Genomic DNA, 19,897 nt, shown 5'->3' with positions numbered 1-19,897 from the left:
CACAGAACCAACCCGAACTTGGTTATATCATATGTGCTAAAGCATGCTGAATAGTGAAAAGTGCTCTGGATCAGAGATCAAAACAACTGGAATTCTGAACTTAGCCATGTTTCAAACCTCACTAGATGACCTGGACAAATTATTTAAACTCTCTTCTCTGCTCCCAGTTTTTTACATCAAGCATAACTAGAATGCCTATCTTATAAAAAAATAAATTTAAAACTGCCGGATTCACATTGAGTACAAATATCTATATAACTAAAATAAAATCTATAAATGTTTGACTCAAAATAGGCTGTGAACTTGGGTGCCTGCTGGCATCTGTCTCCTAAGGAGAAGCCAAAGCAAACCCACTGCAAAGATTTTAATTTTATCATAGGTTCCTTGGAGCAAAGTTGAGCAATCATAGACCCAGGTACATAAGGTTAAAACAGCTTTTACAATCATCCTTATGTAAAGACATAAAGAGGTATTGTTAAAGTTAGTTTGGCAGAACAAGAGCAAGGATGTTGGAAGGACTTTCAAAGTTGGAGAGATTCTTATGAAACAGGTCTTGATTTTTGCTTTTCAATGAAAGGACTGAAAGGATTGATGGACTTGTTTAAATATGTGTTACACAAGGTAGCAGAAATGAGACCCATGGAGCTACAAGGCTTCTCGCAGACCCTGGTGCATGTGTCCTAGGCACTTGCTTTTTCTGGCACCTTTTTTATCGGCTCAACAATACAAATCCCAGATGGGTTAAAATCTGTGAATGTAAGCTGTTCTCAGTCTAAGTTGTCTTGTCTTTATCACATTTGAGGTTCTTTCAGTTTGCTTCAGCAAATTTTATTGACTATGTACTACATGCAAGATAATATGCAAGGTGGTCTTCATAACAAGGCAATGGGGTCTTCATAGCAAGGTTCACATGGAAAATAGGAAGTTCAACTCTCCATGGGTGACTGTTAAAAATCTATAAATGTTTGACTCAGAATAGGCTGTGAACTCTCAATCATTTCAACTTCCGGCTACATTCGCTTTTGCCTTCTCAGGTATTTATCATGTCCTTACTAGAATTAGACTCCTAAAGTCTTAGAACATTGAAATCATTTCCACAACACTGCTTGTGTTGACTTGAACTGATGATTAATCTTTGTGATCCAAGCCCCTCCTTAATGGGGAGTTGGCATGCCTGACATTTTGAAGATGAGTTACACAGAAGGTTATAAGTCCAAGTAAAAAGTATCCAGACTGGTATAATTTATGCTTGTGATTTATTTTGTTACAGAAAAGAGGTACCTTAGTAACACACTGGGAACTTCAGAAGAAAACCTCCACACCCAGCTCACAGGAGTTCTTAGTTATGGGATTGAAGAAGTCTTTACAACTAAAGGTAAGAAAACATTTTTAAAGTGGAGCAGGTGAGGGAGAGTGGTAACAATCATTCTTGAGTGCAGAAACTTATAAAATCTTTTGTAAACTGAGAGTCCAGGGTAAGAGGTGCTTCTAGAAGGAGACAGTAAATTTGCAAGGATGGAATATTTTAGAAAGGAATCATTAAGCAATCTGATTTAACTTTATTTATTTATTTATTTATTTAGTTTTATGACTCCAAGGATCAAACCCAGGGCCACGTGCATGCTAGATAGGCACTCAACCACTGAGTGATAATCTCAGCCCAAGCAATCTGATTTTATTTATTTAGAATTTTTCCTTTGCCTCTTTTATTTACTCACATGTAGGTATTTTTAAATATGTTCTAATTAGTTAAACATAATAGAAAAATGCATTTTCATTCATTGTACACGAATGGAGCACAGCTTTTCATTTCTATGGTTGTATACCATAGAGTTGCACCATATATGCAGTCCTACATATACCTAGGGTAATGACATTTCATTCCACCAGCTTTCCTATCCCCATTCCCCCTCACCTCACCTCCCTCCCCTTTTCCCAATAAAAGTTCCTCCATTCTCTCAACACCCACCGCATTATGGGTCAGCATCCACTTATCACAGAGAACATTAGGACTTTGGTTTTGGGGGATTGGCTTCCTTTGCCAAGCAACCTGATTTTAAATGACAAGCTGAAATCGCAAGTCAAAGACAAATCGTGTGAATTGAAGAAAAATGCTGATAAAGCCTGAAACAATTTTAAAAGGAAGTAGTAGATACAAGTTTTAAAATAATTATTTTCAAGGTTGATGGGTGCCAGAAAGTCTCAGAGTAAGACAAGAAAACAAATTTACAGATAGGGATTGGGGAAGCTGAATCATCAATTTGCATAAGAAGATCAGTGATATAATATGAATCTCAGGGTCAATATTTACTCAAGTTCTTCCGTCTTCTCATGATGTTTAAGGAAGAGAATAGGAGGCATGTGAGAAGACACATAAGCTGGAGGCTTCACCTTAACCATGAGCATCCCTGCACCCTTTAGGTGCTTAGCTGCTCAGTTCCTTAGAGTCCATGGTGGGCTGCGTGGAATAACTTTCCTGGGCAAAGTACAAGCTGATCACCATGAACAGCTGCTGGGGGACAGCAAGGGCAGCTGGTGGGGGGAGGGGGGGTGCAAAGTTTACCTCTAGGAGGAACTCATCTGAGGAGGCACAAGCACTTCGGGTGTTTCCACGCTTTTCTTTCTGTTTTGTTGCATTGTGTGTTTTGTTGTCTCTTGTAGGGTCCTGATCATGAAAACAACTGTGACCAATCGGAAGTCACTGTGGCTACTGCTGCTGATATTAGCCTTCTTGATCACTTTTACAGTTCTCCAAAAGTCCACAAAGGTAGGAATTGTCTGCTTTCTGTGTTTGCAAAAGTATATTTTTATTTGATACCTCACCTGTTCTAGGAAAGTCCAGACTTCAAGACCTATAAAACGTAGTAGGGGAGTTTCAAAGGTGTGCACACTTTTTAAGAAGCAGAGTGACTGAAAATCATTAAGCAGCATCTGAGAGGGTAACACTGTGCTTACTCATAGACCTTGTTTTTTTGTTGATTATTTATTCATCACAACTATCTCTTCACAACATTTAACCTGTATTTTCACCTTCTTTAAGAGAACATCTGAAGAATAAAATGTTTATTTTCATTTAGTAAAATTTATCTGCCTTTTTACTTTGAAGAGAAATATTTCCCCTCTCCAATATAAGACTGTTTGTCTAAACATTCTATTGAAACTTAAATGCTGCTTTTGAAGATCTAAAATCAGCATATCATAGTGATATGGCCGCCTCAATGTTTATAGCTGCATGCTTCATAATAGCCAAATTGCAGAATCAACTCACATGTTCATCAATAGACGAATGGATTAAGAAAATGGAGTTTTACTCAGCCATAAATAAGAATGAAATAATGGTATTTACCATTGTGTAGTATTGGCACAGGAAATTGACAGTAAATGATGGAAATAGAGAAAAATAATGTGAAGTGAAACAGGCCAGACTTAGAAAATCAAGGGTGGAATGTTTTTTCTCATATGTGGAACCTACAGCAAAGCAAAGTAAGAAAAGCTGTAGGGAAGGAGGTGGGATATCAGAAAGACACAGGGAAAATCAGTGGAATTGAAGAAGGAGATCAAGAGTAAGGAAGGAAGGGAAGGAGGAAGATAAATAGAATGAATTTAATAAAATCATGTTATATTCACATATAAAGTACCAAAGGGAATTTCACTTTTATGTATATATAGAAGAAAGGAAAAAATTAGTAGATTAGAGGAGGGCATATGGGGGCAGGGGGAAGGAGGTCTTGGAATTTGAAATCAAATTCCTTGCATGTGTGATTTGTCCAAGTGAACCCAACTACTAAGTATAATTATGATGCTCTAATAAAAAATGTTGCTTTTGTCATTTAACCTTTCAATGCATGTGCTTTATTTTGTTTTTATTTCCTTCTGTTATTCTTTTATTTCCATATAGATAGCCACTTCCTTTTATTTAATGTAGTCCTTTCTTTCTAGGGCATGCCACCTCATATCTCAAGGGTGGTCTACCAAGTGAAGGTCCCTTTGGGGCTCTTGTTCTGTTCTATTGACCACTTTGTCTTCCTTGTGCCAACACTACATTGTTACTACTGATAGAGCTTCAAAATTAGTCTTGAAAGCATGCAGGTCACATTACCATTGTTGTTTCACTTCAGAAGATTTTAGCTCTTTACTCTCTCTTGCACTTTTTAGAGTCAGCCTATTAAATCTGAAGAAAAATTCTATTTGAATTTTATAAACATGACTTTACGTAAGTCAAATTGGAAACTGATGTTTATATTTTTCTATTGAGCAACATCAAATATCTACTTATTTAGGTCTTTCTTCAAGTCTATCAGTAAATCTTACAGTTTTGGCCTACAGATCTTCCAGATTTTCTGTTAGATTTATTCCTAGGTATTTTGTAATTATATGTTGGTATAATATTTTGTTTGTATATGCTGTTCTTTTTAAAATGAGAGTTTCTAATTGCTTAGTCATGGTGTAGAGGAGCACAATTGATTTTTACATATTGAACAATAAAATTTTAACTTTCCAGGATCTCTACTTGATTCATTAATGCCACCACCATCTCTTAGAGAATGGAAAGTATATTTTTTCTATAGCTTCCATCTTTTGTAGAATCTTATCTGTGTTTGGAACTATGATTTTTCTTTCTTGATTTAATCTCATCTGTCTTTAATTTTACTGGAGTTCCCCACTAGTTCTGGTTCAATTAAGGTATCTCTGTTAACCAGAATAAAATTTGTGAAGTTCTCTTCTGTCCTAAGATTTTTCTGGCAAGAAATTGAAACTTCAGTATTTGCTTAGTCCTTCATCTTAAATCAGACTTTTCTTGTTTTCTTTCTACAAAATTATGAGCACAGAAAATAATTCTACCACTCTAAAAATCACTTCTTATTTTTATTTAAAGTTGCAATAATATATGCATACCTGATAATGTGGTGTGATGTTTCAAATACACTATTATGAAAACATTGTTAAGATCCTCTGGGTCCTTGCTCCTTTTATCATATAGTTCATGTAGCAACTACTGACAGCGATTTTTACATTTCTAATTATGATTGTGGATTTTCCCTTTAATTTGTCAAAACTTGCCTTCATTTATAAGTACATGTGTGTATAAGTGTATACATATGTATGATTGCTATGGTTTCTGATAAATTGATCCTTCTAACACGATGAAATGGCCATCTTTATTTCTAAAGATACACTTTGTCCCTTCTATAGTCTATCGCTGTCTGTAAGGAATATGTAATATTATTTACCCTAGAGGTAACTTTACACTTGAGTGGTCTTCCTCACGAACAGCAAATGATTAGCTGTTGCTTTTTTTGTTTCTGCTTTTTAGTGAGGCAGGCAGTCCACCTACATTCAATGGAATTATTAAAATGGAAGAATTTAGATTGTTCACTTTGCTCTTTCTTTTCTTTTCTGTCCTTCTATTTTTTTGTTTCTCTATTTTCATTTTCCTGCTTATTTTGAGTTTTACTGATTTTTTTTATATGTCCTTTTAGTTTCTTTGTTGCTTTTTCATTAGTTTCTTTAGGGATCATATCACACATTCTTAACTTTTACAATAATTAATATGTCACTTCATGGAATCTGTAATAACCTTTCAACCACTTAGTTCTCTTTATATCCGATCCTATTCTTTGGGCTATAGTTGTTATATTATTATAAATTTATGTCTTTAATTTACTAAATAAATATAGGTACTTTAAAGAAATAGAAACAGTCTTTTATATTTATCTATATATTTCCTGCTTCTGATGCTGAGGTTCTGAGTTTCCTACAGCCTAAAGAACTTCAGTCAGCACTTAGAATGCAAGTCCTGTGCTGCCCATTCTTCCAGGTATCCACTGCCCTCCAATTCCTACCTGCTTGTGCTCATTCTCCACTGCTTTTATAGAGTTGTTTTTAAAAATATATATTTGTTCAGAGTTTATAATTAGTAGTTGCAGGAGAATTGGTCCAGTACAAACTACTCTGCCTTAACTGGAAATCCTGATAAATGATTAACAGTAATGATTTATCCTAAATATTTTATTATTTGACATATTAAGATATTTTTTAACAAAAATATTTAGTTATAAAATAATAGAAACAGTTATAATGAATACTTAGCATGTGACATAATCATTCCTAATGCTTCATGTTATCCCATCAATCCTCACAATAACTATATAAAGTGTTTATTTTGTATTATGTGATACTCAGATGATATAACTGATTCAAGGGAGGTTAAGAACTTGACCAAAACTACATAGCTAGACAGTGAAGAAGCTAAGCTTCCATCAGAGGAAAATGCCTCTAAAAAGGAGCTACCTACTGTGGTGAGCATACAGTAAGAATAGAATTCTCATGCACTTCTCGTCTGGATGTAAAATGGAACGATTTTATTTTTAACAATTTCACTGTATGTGTCAAATCCTTTAACAATGTTCACCACATTTTACTAATTATTCTATTTCTGAGATTCTTGGTAAATTTCTTGAATTGCAAAAAATGACTTGTAAGAAGAGTCATTCTTTATAGAATTAAACATGATAAAAAAAACTGAAAGCAACAAATATCCAAAAATATAAGAATGAGTAAAATATTAAGCTATATCTGTTGGCTAAAATAATATAGGACTTTGACATAAGATTGAGACATTTTGATGTCACTGATTAAAATTCAAAATTTAATGATGAATATTTATTTACTATTATGCAAAGTGGTATACAAGGAATGAGAGAAATTCACCAAAATTTTAACAGTGGTTATAAATGAGTTGGTATAATTATTGGTTCACTTCATTTCTTATACACTTTCAGCATTCTTTTAATTCTTAATAATATATCGATATTATCTTATGATTAGAAAATAAACATTCTATAAATCTGTTTTTCTGTATCGTGTTAAAAAAATCAATGTGAATACCAACTAAAAATAACATAGAATATTTAAGCAAAGTAAAAATGATTAGATAGAAATAATGATATTTTTACATAAAAGCTCCATGCATTTAAACATTTTATTTCTTATTTTTAAATGTAATTGAAAAATGAAAATTATATATATGCATTATGCATGAAATATTTTGAAATATGTGTACATTGGGGAATAATTAAATCAAAATAATTAACATTAGCATTACCTCATTATTATTATTATTTGGTGGTGGTGACAATATTTCAAATCTACTCTCTAAGAAATTTTTTGCTGGGTTTTGTTTTGTTGGGTTATTTTGTGGGGGAGGGGATTGGTGGTGCTAGGGAACAAACCCAGAGACTCACACATGGTAGGCAAGCACTCCACACCTGAGTTACATCTCCAGCCTCAGCAATTTTCAAGAATACAAATGCATTGTTATTAACTGTTGTCACTAGGTTAGACAATATATTTCTTGAACATATTTCTCCTAAGTGAAAATTAGTGAACAACATATTTTGCACTCATATCTACAAATCATTCTCCAGACCAATGTCAAGGAGCTTTTCTCCAATGTCTTCTTTTAGTAATTTTTCAGTTTCAGGTGTTACATTTAAATTTTAATTCATTTTGGGTTTATTTCTTTATAAAGTATGATGTAAGGGTATAATTACATTGTTCCACATGTGGACATCCAGTTGTCACAAAGATATTTTTAAAGAAATTTTTCTTTTTCTATTGTGTGTTCTCGATACCTTTTTTTAAAAAAAATCAAAGGACTGGAATACATGTATTTATTTCTGGGCTTTCTGCTGTGTTCTGTTGGTCTATCAGTCTGTTTTATGACAGTACCATACTGTTTTAATTACTAGACCTTTGTAGTATATTTTAAAATCAAGTATTGTGACCTCTAATTTTGTTCTTTTTGTTAAAGAGAGTCTTGGTTATTTAGGCTCTTGAAAGTTCATGTAAATTTTGGGATTAATTTTTCTATTTTTATGAAAAATGTCATTTGTATTTTGATAGAATTTGCATTGAATCTGCAGAATGCTTTGGATAGTATGGATGTTTTAACACTATTAATTCTTCCAATTCATGAACATGGAATATCTTTCCATTTATTTGTATCTTCTTCAGTTTTTTCATCAACGATTTGTAGCTCTCAGTGTACAGGTCTTTCACCTCCTTGGTTAAATTTACTACTAAATATTTTATTTTATCTAATTTTATTTTTGGCAGCTATTGTAAATGAAATTATCTCTTGATTTTTTCAGATAATTTGTTGTTAGTGTACAAAAATACTAATGGTTTCTGTCTGTTGATTTTATATCCATAACTTCACTAAACTTGTTTATTCATTTTAACAGATTTTTGGCAGAATCTATAGGAGTTTCTAATTAAAAGATCATGTCATTTGCAAACAGGAACAATTTAACTTTCTCCTTTTCAATTTGTATGGCTTGTATATCTTTCTCTTGCCTAATTGTTCTGACTAGTACCATGTTAACCAAAAGTTGTAAAAGTTTTCCTTGATATTAGAGGAAAACTTGCAATTATTCAGTATAGAGTGGAGTAGCTGTAGACTTGTCATATGCAGCCTTTATTGTGTTGAGGTACATTTCTTCTATACCTAACTTGTTGAGTATTTTATCTTGAAAAGATGTTAAATCAAAGAAATTATGGAGGTGGAGGTAGAAGGATTGCAAGCGGGAGGCCAGCCTCAACTACCCTATCTAAAAATAAAAAAGGAATGGGAATATAGCACCTCTGGGTTCAATCTCCAACACACACACAAAGATGTTACATGATTTTTCTGCATCTATGAAGATTGTCATATGGTTTTTGCCTTTCCTTGTGTTAATGTGTTGTATCATTGTATCACACTTATAGATTTGCCTGTTGAATCATCCTTGAACCCCTGGAAGTGATCTAACTGGATTGTAATGAATGATCCTTTAAAAGTACAGGTGAATTCATTTTGCTAAGATATGTTAAGGACATTTGCATTTATGTTCATTAGGAATATTGGCCTGTAATTTTCTTTATTCTAGTGTTCTTGTCGGGTTTTGTTTCAGTGTAAGTGTGGCCTCGTGAAATGTCTAGAGGCATTCTCTCCTCTTCAATTTTTTTGGGGGGATACCTTGAGACGGATTGGTATTAGTTCTTCTTTAGAAGCATTTAGCAGTGAAGACTTTAGACCCTGGGCTTTTCTTTGGGTGTGAGACTTTTTAGTAGTGAGTCAATCTTCTTAGTCATTCATCTCTTAGTGCATTCATATCTTCTATTTCTTCATGATTCAGTCTTGGTAGGTGTTATGTGTGTAGGAACTTATCCATCTCTTCTAGGTTATCTAGTTTGCTGGCATGTACCTATTAAGAGTGGTCTTTTGTGATTTTTGTATTTCTGTGCTAACAGTTGTATACTTTTTCATTTCTGAATTATTTATTTATTTATATATTTTCTTTCATTTTTATTAGTCTGCCTAATATTTTGTTTGTTTGTATTTTTTTAAAAAAAAATCACTTAGGGGCTGGGGATGTGGCTCAAGCGGCAGCGCACTTGCCTGGCATGCGTGCAGCCCGGGTTTGATCCTCAGCACCACATACAAACAAAGATGTTGTGTACGCCGAGAACTAAAAAATAAATATTAAAAAAACTCTCTCTCTCTCTCTCTCTCTCTCTCTCTCTCTCTCTCTCTCTCTCACTCTCTCTAAAAAAATCACTTAGTTTTAGTGATCACTTCTATTGACTTTCTATTCTCTATTTCATTTACCTGCTCTGATCTTTATTATGTCCTTCTTTTGATAACTTTGGCTTAGTCTGTTCTTGTTTTTCCAGGTCCTTGAAGTATAGCATTAGGTTGGTTATTTGATGTATTTATTGCTGTAAAATTCCTAATTAGAATTATTTTTGCTGTCTTCCTTGGTTTTGGTATACTATGGGTACATAGTAATTTGTCTGAAAATATGTTTTTAGGGTTTTTTTTTTTGTGTGTGTGTGTGTTGCTAGGGATTGAACCTTGTGCCTCATACATGCTAACCAGATGCTCTAACACTGAGCTACTTCTCTTACTCTCCTTTCTAATTTCTTCATTGACCTATTGGTGGTTTGTATTTAATTTTTCTGTATTTGTGAATTTTCTGAAATTCCTTCTGTTATTGATTTCTAGTTTAATAATATTTGAAAAGATACTTGATATGATTTTAATATTAAGATGTGTTATGTGGCCGAAAATGATCTAGCATGTAGAACATCTTGAGTGCACCTAAGAGGAGTATATATTCTGCTGCTTTGGGTGGAATATTCCATATATGTTGATTAAGTCCATCTGGTCTAAAGTTCAGGGTTTTGATTTTTGGTTTGTGGTGCTCAGGGTGGGACCCAGGGCCTCACACATATTAGGCAAGCACTCTGCCACTACTACCACTGAATTACATCCCCAGCCCAGCTAAAGTGTACTTTAATTATGATGTCTCCTTATTGATTTTCTGTCTGGATGATCTATCCATAGCTGAAAATGGGGGTATTAAAGTGTTCCTTACTATAATTGTATTGCAGTTTATTTCTCTTTCTCAAATCTATTGATACTTTCTTTATATATTGAAGAGCTTCAATGTAAGATGGAGATAGATAAATAGATTATATATATATATATAATCATATATGTATAATTATATATATATAATCATATCATCTTAATGAATTGACTCCTTTATCATTATATAATGACCTTTCTTTACAATTCACAATTTTTAACTTAAATCTATTTCATTTGATATAACTATAGCTACTACTGCTCTCTTTGTTTACTTGTGCAAGGAATGTATTTTACCATTCCTTGACTTTCAATCTGAGTGTGTTCTTACAAGTGAAGTCTCTTGCGGGCAACATATAGTTATGATGTTATGATGGTATCTCCTTTGGAGAATTTATTACATTATGATAGGTAATTATTGATAAGTAAAAACTTACCACTGCCATTTTGCTGTTTTCCTGTTGTTTTGTAGAGTGTTTATTCCCTTCCTCTATGCTTGCTTTCTTCCTTTGTGAGTAGTGATTTTCTCTAGTGATATGCTTTGATTGCTTACTTTTTACATTTTATGTATTTACTAGAAATGTATTCTTTATGGTTACCATAATACATACAAAAAATCTAATATTTATAATATTCTCTTTTAAGCTGATAATAGCTTATGTTTCACCACGTGAAAAAGTTTCTTTTTACACCACTCATATTTTAAATTTCTGATATCACAATACATTCTTTTATATTCTGTATCCTTCAACAAACTAGTTTAGCCATTATTATTTTAAATCTTTTGCTGTTTACTTTCATAATGAAGAAATGTGATTTCCTCCTCATCATTATAGTATCCAAGGATTCTGATTCTGAGTTTATACTTATCCAAATGTACCTTTACAAATGAGTCTTGTGCTTTTTCATGATTTATGTTATTAATGGCATTTTTTCTTTTATCTCAAAGAACTACCACTATCATTTCATATAAGACAGATCTGATAGTAATGAACAGATTAGATATCTTTGAGATTAAATTTTTTTTTACTAAATTCCACTTTTTATATAAAAGTAATAAAACAAAAGCATTCATTCATTACAGTTTAAAACATTTTCTCATTTGGTTTTCACAGTTGACCAGCAAGGTAGATTATACAACTATTTTACAACAACTTGTTTCTTTTACAAGAAAGAAGATACTAGGGCTCATTTGGGTTGAATGGTTCTTCCAGAATTGATGAGCCAATGAACACTAACACAGTATCAAAAGTGTGTTGTGTATGACACACATGTGAACACAAAATCTCATTTAATTTTAGTACCTCTCATTATTTCATAAAAGATAAAAGTGATATTAAAAAGGAAGATTTTTGATGTCCTCTATCCTCTCTCTTGTCATTTGAGGTATGGACTGCTCTCAAGTTGCCTATCTCCCTCCATCACTGGAACATGATCACAGAGTCCTCAAGCCCTGGGGCACCTCTGAATCCAGCAGCTTCACCAACAGAGACTGAGCTGAGAATAAGTAAGCTCCGGGAGAAACTAGACCAAATGATCCCACCCAGACCCTTCACCCATGTGAACAGCACCACCAGTGCCAAACACAGCACAGTCACCATCCTTAACCCTAGGGAGACATACTGCAGGGGGGACCAGCTAGACATCCTGCTGGAGGCCAGGGACCACCTGGGACGCAGGAAGGAATATGGAGGGGACTTCCTGAGGGCCAGGATGTCCTCCCCAGCCCTGAAGGCAGGAGCCTCAGGAAAGGTGACAGACTTCCACAATGGCACCTACCTTGTCAGCTTCACTCTGTTCTGGGAGGGCCAGGTCTCCCTGTCTCTCCTGCTCATCCACCCCAGTGAAGGGGTGTCAGCTCTCTGGAGGGCAAGGAACCAAGGCTATGACAGGGTGATCTTCACAGGCCAGTTCATCAATGGGTCCACACGGGTCAATACTGATTGTGCCCTGATTTTAAACTCGAGCACTGAACTATGCCAGTACCTGGATGCTCAAGACCAAGAAGCCTTCTACTGCATGAGGCCTCAGCATGTTCCCTGTGCAGCACTCACCCACATGCATTCCAAGAACAAGGAAGTTTCCTATCTTAGCAAACAAGAAAGGACCATATTTGTAAGGTAAATAATTGGGAAGAGATACCAGGGCAATATGTTGTTTTTTCCCATATGTTGGTCCAAAGGAACGTCCTATAAGCAAATCAACTTATGTACTGTTTAAGAAGATCCATTTGGGGGAGGATTTGTCAATTAATTTGGGGACAGGGCTCATTGTCCAGAAGTCCTCAAGTTTTTTTAATCCTTGTCAATTAAATGAAAAAATACAGACACAATGAAAATCAAGAAAAAATGAGAAACATGTGTGGGTACTATAATATATATATATATATATATATATATATATATATATATATATATATATCTTGCTAAGTCTTTGCATTCCTCTGGGTACCTGGATCTCATGGAATTATAGGCAAAGAAATGGAAATTCCCTCAATTGAGGGCACCATAATTAGCTTAATCACTAAGAAATAACTGAAACATTGGATTTTCTGACTTCTTGAGTGTTTCCTGATTTGAGGCCACCAGCAGGTTCATTTATATACTTGTCTTTTGAAGGTCAAATGTGGGTGTGGAGATTATGGAAAACTTCAATGTGATTAGTGTCTCCAAATGCAACAGTAAGTGCTCCTGTGTTTGTGGAAGGTGCTTAGTGCTGGACACACTTACAGCCTCTCGTCTTTCTGTTGGACTTGTTCAGTTTTAGTTTCATCAGCAAAATGCTCGTTTATCTTGTCTAATATGAGCCAAGGTATCATGTACTAAGTGGGTGAATTATTGGAATCCCTAGGATATCAAATGCCTCTTTAGCAACTGTATCTCTCATCATGATCTACTCTACAATCAAGTAATAGATCACCTGTCCATCTTACACAATAACCTACAAACTGTTAAATTCTCTTCTAAGTCTTTACAAGGCCCCCTCCTCCAACACCACCCTTCTCCACACCACCACCCTTACTGCTTCCTGCATCAATTCTAGTCCAATAATCACCATCTAGAGGTTTCCTTTCTGCTACCTAGGAGTCTGGTTATTGTCATTATCTCCTCTTGATTTCTCACCTTTCAAACAATTTCAATATACAAAGTAGAATTTCCACATTTATTTTTACTATTTTCTCTTTAATTTATTTGACTCAAAAAAGCCTAGGAAAAAAAACCATCTAAAATTATTTAAGGCAACATCTTTTATGTCTCTGGTAGTGTATCTAATTGCTAATGTACTTGTCCATCCTAAAATATAAATAGGTACCTTATTATAGAAATGATATTTTTTACTCCACATATATGGATAAGCCTTTAAATACTAAAGTATTTAAAGTCATTACATACTAAAGTATTAATACTTTAGTCATTAAAATACTAAAGTATTCCATTTAATAAACAATCAGTGCTCCAAATCTGTCACTTCACTATTGTAGCCACCTCAGACTCTTCATGATCTAAACTAGCAGATGAATACCAGGCCCTTCATGGACCCTCGGGACTCTCTCCAGCATACAAACACACTCAAATAGATTGGATGTTTCCAAAGTTGTTAATAATTTTTATAAGATTTTGAATTTAACTCAACGAATTTATAGACTTTTTTAGTGGTTTGTAATACACTGTGACAGAGTGAAAAACTTAAGGAATAAAGTGAGTTAATTGGTACTATGCATTATTTCTAATTACTGTAGAAAAAATGGATGACATTGTTTTCATAGAAAAACTGACAAATACTTAAATTTTAACAGAGGGTTATTTTCTTTCCTGGAAGAAAATGTGCCATTATAATGGACATTAATGATACACATTAAGAAACTCACATTAGATCATTTTTTTCCGAAAAAAATAGCTATTACTTATGAGGATATTTCTGTAAGGATTTTCTACTATAACCACCATCTTCATCCCCCTATTAAGAGGACACTTAGAAAACACAGAAAGTTCCTTAGAAATACTGATGAATAATTTGATATTTTAAGAAGGACCATTTCTTGCTGATTTTTGCAGAAGATCCAGTTCCAGTGAAAGAGAAATGCAAGCCTAGAATGACATCTACAATCCCCAGTGGGCATGTCTGGAAAGAAATATGGAACCCTGTCTCCTGTGATTTAGCTCCAATCAAAATGAATGAGTGCCTGAGTGGAAAATTTATACACCTATTGGGAGATTCCACCATCCGCCAATGGATTGAATTCTTCAGAGCCAGTAGCAAAAGTATGATTCTGTCTAAGCTTTTATTCATATTCCCTTTGGAAATTCTCTTGCCTTTCAATTAGGGAAGAAATGTAGAAAATGCCTCATCTTTATCACATTTCTTCATTACAATACACCAAAATTTTTCACAAGATATTTCCTTTACAAGAATACAAGGAATGGAAAAGAGCCAGTGTAGAAAAATGTCCCTGTCCAGAGAGAAATTCACACATCAGTATTTATCCAGAAATCATAGAAAATTATCAATGAAGCTAAAGATGGTTTGAGAAATTAAACTGTATACTTTCTATTGTTAGTGTGAAGATTATGGGTGTAGATTCTAGATCCAGATGTCCTGAGTTCAAAACATGATTTCAGATCCTTTATGACTGACTTGGACCAGTTACATGAGCATTCCATCCCTAAGCTTACTCATCTGTCACCTACAGGTGAAAAAAAATACCAACCTGGTAAAATGAAACAATACAGAGGGTGCATTTGGAATATTATCTGTGAAATATTAAGGTTTTATATAAATTATCATCACTATTATAATCACCTGATAGTATGACAGATACAAGAGGAAGGTAAAACTTATATCACATTGGCACAGTATTTAAAAGCATGGGATTCAGAGTCTAACAGAACTAGACTTAGAAAAAATGACCTTGGGCCTATTATTTATTTTCTCTGCCACATTTTCTCATATATACAATAAACATGGTGCTTGTTTTGAAGGTGAAATCAGGAAATGAATATAAAGAATTGAACACATTGCAAGGCACATTAGTATATAGAAAGCACCCCTCCCCCTCAAAAAAAGTACAGAAATTTCAGTTATCATTAGTTAATGTTAGAGTTGGGTTCAGAATACAGCTGGAAAAATCCTAGTACAGTTGCTATATTTACAAAACCGAGAGTTCACCAACAATAGCTCAAAATAGATCTTAGCAATCTTACCTAGAAAACTGTCACTACCTGCCTATCTATGTACCTGGGTGTGGTTCCTACTACTTAGGACTATGCCTTCATGTTGGCTCCATCCTGGTCTTCCAGACATGAAGCCACTCAGGATCTCCAACTTAGCGAGAAGGATGATTCTCTAAATAAAAAGGAGAAATCAGTAGGACCTGGATTTCAAGTTTTAAGAATTCCCAGTAGAAGAGAGGAATTTTCAATCCTGACATCTGAGAAATGACAAAACTCCTTGGGAACTCAGTTTGCTCAGTTATAAAAACAAGGGTCTAGTGATGACCTTCAGCATCACATTCTACAATGGAGGGTCTCTTAGTTCTACAAAGTACTGCAGTACTGAGTTACCTAACCTCTTTAGCTCATCTTGGATGTTGCAGTTGGAAAACATCTCCTGTATGTTTTGTTTAAAGTTGAACTTTTTGGCCAGAGTCTGCTTTGGAGGAGAAAACTGAAGTAAGTTGGAAACAGAGTGAAGAAAATCATTCTGCCATTTTCCACCAACCAATCCTCCAGCATGTCTGTTTTCTAGTCACTAGGTTAAGACTTCAAATATATCTCTTTGCTTCTAAGGTAACACATGTGACCAAACATTAATTATCACTTAATACACATTTACCACTGATATTTTTGCCACAAATCAGCTGGCCTTAATATTCAGATAACAATGTAGTTGAGATGCTGAAAAATGGTAGGACTGCATCTTTTCTACTCATGCTATATTTATTTTCAGGAGTGTCAAGATCAGGTAGGATAGTTTCGCAAGACATTGTGGGAACTTCAAGTTAAAGGCTGACTCTTTACAAAATGCATAGTCCTCAGCAGGTTATTTTCTCTCTCTTTTCCTATTATATGATAATTAAATACATAAATGAGGGATGTTGACATGAGTGATTACCTCAGTCTAAATGAATGCTTTGTAAACTCAAATGACTTCACAAACAAATAGTAATACTATTATTATTATAGATTATTATTCAAGACAATTGCATGCATATGGAAGGAAACATATGCATGGAATTATATTATAAACTTTTGTTTAGACTTCAAGGAGGAGGATGGGGTGAGCTCAGTGGTAGAGTGCTCGCCTAGCATGCATGAGGCACTAGGTTCAATTTCTCGGCACCACATAAAAACAAACTAATGTATCCACATAAAACTGAAAATACATAAATAAATAAATATTAAAAAAATAGACTTCATGGAATTTACAAGAAGTTTGAGAAATATATTTACTTTTGTTTCTTAATTTAATTACATTAGTTAGTATCTTTATCTTCAAATGATTTTAGTCTAGAGTCAACAAGTTATACAAAAATAATACTTACAAAACTAACATTACCCTCCAGTGACATTTTTCCAGTGCCTTACCATCATCCAGTGTCATGGTTTTGCAGAAGGACATACCTAATCTATAACATATGTGCAACATTTTTAATTGTTCAAGTAAATTTCAAATGAGTCCCCTCAATCAAACCCATAGTAAATCAGACATGATTAGCTTATTTATATATAATCACCAAATATTTTCTCTTGTATTTATGTCTTTGTCAGTCAATCATTTTTAGTGCATTATAGTTATACACAACATTGGGTTTGTTTTAACATAATTATACAAGCATGGAATATAATTTGCTCCAGTTCAGTTGCCAGTACTTCTTCTTTCCTTCTCTTTCCTACCCCTGTTCCCTTTCCTCTATTCTACTGATCTTTCTTCTATTTATTTACAGTTTTATAAATTAGTGTGTTCTAGATCTATAAAGGTGAAATTCACTGTGGTGTAACGCTCATAGGAATGTGTGGTAAGATTCATTCCACCATTCTTCCCTTTTCCGGTCCATCCACCTTTCCACTCAATCACTTTCCTCTACTCCACTGACTTCTCTGCTACTTTCACGAGATATTCTCTTCTCTTCTTTTCCCACTTATTTTTATCTAGCTTTAACAGAGGAGGGAAAACATTTGACCCTTGACTGTCTTAGTCTAGCTTATTTCACTTAGCATAATGTTTTCTGTTTATATCCATTCACCATGACTTGTCAATCATATAACTTTATTCTCCTCTCACTTTGGGATTGCTTATTTGTCTTCAGCACTCAAGTCAGTGGATCTGCATGAGCATGGAAAATTGCAACACCAACTAGCTGTGGACTTGGAAAGAAATATCAACATCCAGTGGCAAAAACATGCTTATCCCTTGATTGGATCATCTATTTATTCAGTGAAAGAAATTGAGTACATGGCCCGAGTCATTGACAGAACTGGAGGAGAAAAAAATACAGTTGTTGTTATTTCTCTGGGCCAGCATTTCAGACCCTTTCCCATTGATGTTTTCATCCGAAGGGCCCTCAATGTGCACAAAGCTGTTCAGCGACTCCTTCTGAGAAGCCCAGACACCATAGTCATTATCAAGACAGAAAACATCAGGGAGATGCACAATGATGCAGAAAGACTAAGTGACTTTCATGGTTACATTCAAAACCTTGTCATGATGGACATTTTCCAGGATCTCAATGTGAGCATCATTGATGCCTGGGATATCACAATTGCATATGGTACAAATGATGTCCACCCACCACAATATGTAGTTGGAAATCAAATTAATATGTTCTTAAACTATATTTGCTAGATAGCACATATCTCTGAAATTCTTTTATTTAGGGGAATGATCTATGGAGTGTCTGATAGCATATTGGGTGTCATTTTTGTCTCAGAACTCCAGTTAGCTGAGAAGACAATCTTCACTGTGGCTGGTATGGATCCACCAGTTCAGCCAACTAAGCTATTTCTACTATGGAATTTCACTTACAAATAAAACTAAGAGTAGTCATAAAAAGGTCATACCCTCCTCAATCAGAGTTATGCTGCTCTTCACCAATGGGAATCTAAGACACCTATGGTAAAAGCTCTTCTCTCTGGTACATGTGAACTATCAAGTAATTGTAAAATAAACACTTGGAGAAAGACTTTTCATTTCATTATTCCTACCACAATAGAAAGATTCTCCCCCAGCTTTAGAGGAGAAGTATAATTTTAAGCAAGGTTTCTGAATCCTAGAAACCTCTAACTTTTCTCTCCTTATAGGAACTCCCACTGAGAGGTTATAATCAGCATTTAGCATCCAGGAAAATTAGGATATCACAGATGAAAGCACAGTGTGCTGTAATTGAAGGACCTGGGTCTTAGTTCTATTATGGCCAGTAATTTTAAGACCAAATAAGTCAGTTCAGTTCTCTAAGCAGCAGTTTCTCAAAATGAGAGGTCAGTCTAAAATGTATGATCTTATAAAGTAAGACCTTGCTCTGTGTGATTCTGGGAGAGGAGACAGGAGAGGTACCTGGGGGGCTGGGAACAGGTTCCATTGCTCCAGCCCCAGTATCAGCCCCTCTGTCCTACGTGTGTATTTCACTTCTGGGTGAGCTTCTGCTTTGGACAAAAAAGCTCCACTACTTAAAACATATTTGAAAGCCCTTCTGTACATAATCAAAAATGTTGGTTCCTATAATCTACAGAGGAAAGTTAACATTTTAATCACTCTCATTTGCACTTTAATAGGTCTTCCCCCAAAAAAAGTAACCAAAAAGGAATGACTGATATGAGAATGTCAGTTGAATGGGACAATTTAATTATCACAAAATAATGTGGCAACATACTCTTCCTTAATTTTACACAACAGGGCTCTAACCTACTCTTACTGTATCTGGGAAAAAGTGGATATAATAAGTCATCGTATGCCTGTTTATCAAGTTTCCTTTGGGAAGGGGAGAAAACATTTTATATTCATTTGCCAATGAACCACAGTTTTCAGTTTAGTGCCCGGTGTACACTCAGATCTACAGAAATATTTATGGAATCTTTATCAGGTGCCAGATACCATTCTAGCTTTGAACATACAGTGGTCAAGAAGTCACGTGAAATATCTGCAATCAAAGACTTTACATTCTTTTTAAGGGGAAAGATCAAAAACCAAAACAACAAAGAAAGATATAATTCTGTAATAACTATTGTGGAATAATTCTAAAATTCATAGTAAAACAATATGACAAAGCATTTGGCAGGGTACTGTGATAGGATGCTGTGGTGGTGATGGAGGTGACAAGTTAGTTAGGAAAGCATTTTAAGTGGGATCAAAATTATGAACAAAGTGTGGAAAACAAAACATGAAGTGATAGCCTGTCTTCCTAACAAGGACAGGCTACTTTTGAGTATGACAAGGTTTCAGGATAAAGTGTTTTCTGAAGAACCAACCAGCAGAAGTGCCCAGAGTTCC

General features: G+C 34.6%; 1 protein-coding gene and 1 long non-coding RNA gene across 4 annotated transcripts in view; one reads left to right on the top strand and one right to left on the bottom strand.

Annotated features, from left to right (window-relative positions):
* LOC144377194 (uncharacterized) overlaps positions 1-19,897 on the bottom strand; it is a 196,153-nt gene that overhangs the window by 104,795 nt on the left and 71,461 nt on the right. The window lies entirely within an intron of this gene.
* LOC101960174 (NXPE family member 4) lies at positions 2,585-18,594 on the top strand. Its single transcript, XM_078047053.1, has 5 exons — positions 2,585-2,767; positions 11,801-12,534; positions 13,033-13,094; positions 14,470-14,676; positions 17,721-18,594. The coding sequence occupies exons 1-5, from the start codon at positions 2,672-2,674 to the stop codon at positions 18,254-18,256; spliced, it is 1,635 nt and encodes a 544-aa protein (XP_077903179.1). The 5' UTR covers positions 2,585-2,671; the 3' UTR covers positions 18,257-18,594.

Source organism: Ictidomys tridecemlineatus, chromosome 4 (assembly GCF_052094955.1).
Source record: "Ictidomys tridecemlineatus isolate mIctTri1 chromosome 4, mIctTri1.hap1, whole genome shotgun sequence".
Classification (NCBI taxonomy): Eukaryota; Metazoa; Chordata; class Mammalia; order Rodentia; family Sciuridae; genus Ictidomys; species Ictidomys tridecemlineatus.
Note: the sequence above shows the minus strand (reverse complement) of the source record. Positions and strands in the feature narration are given on the sequence as shown.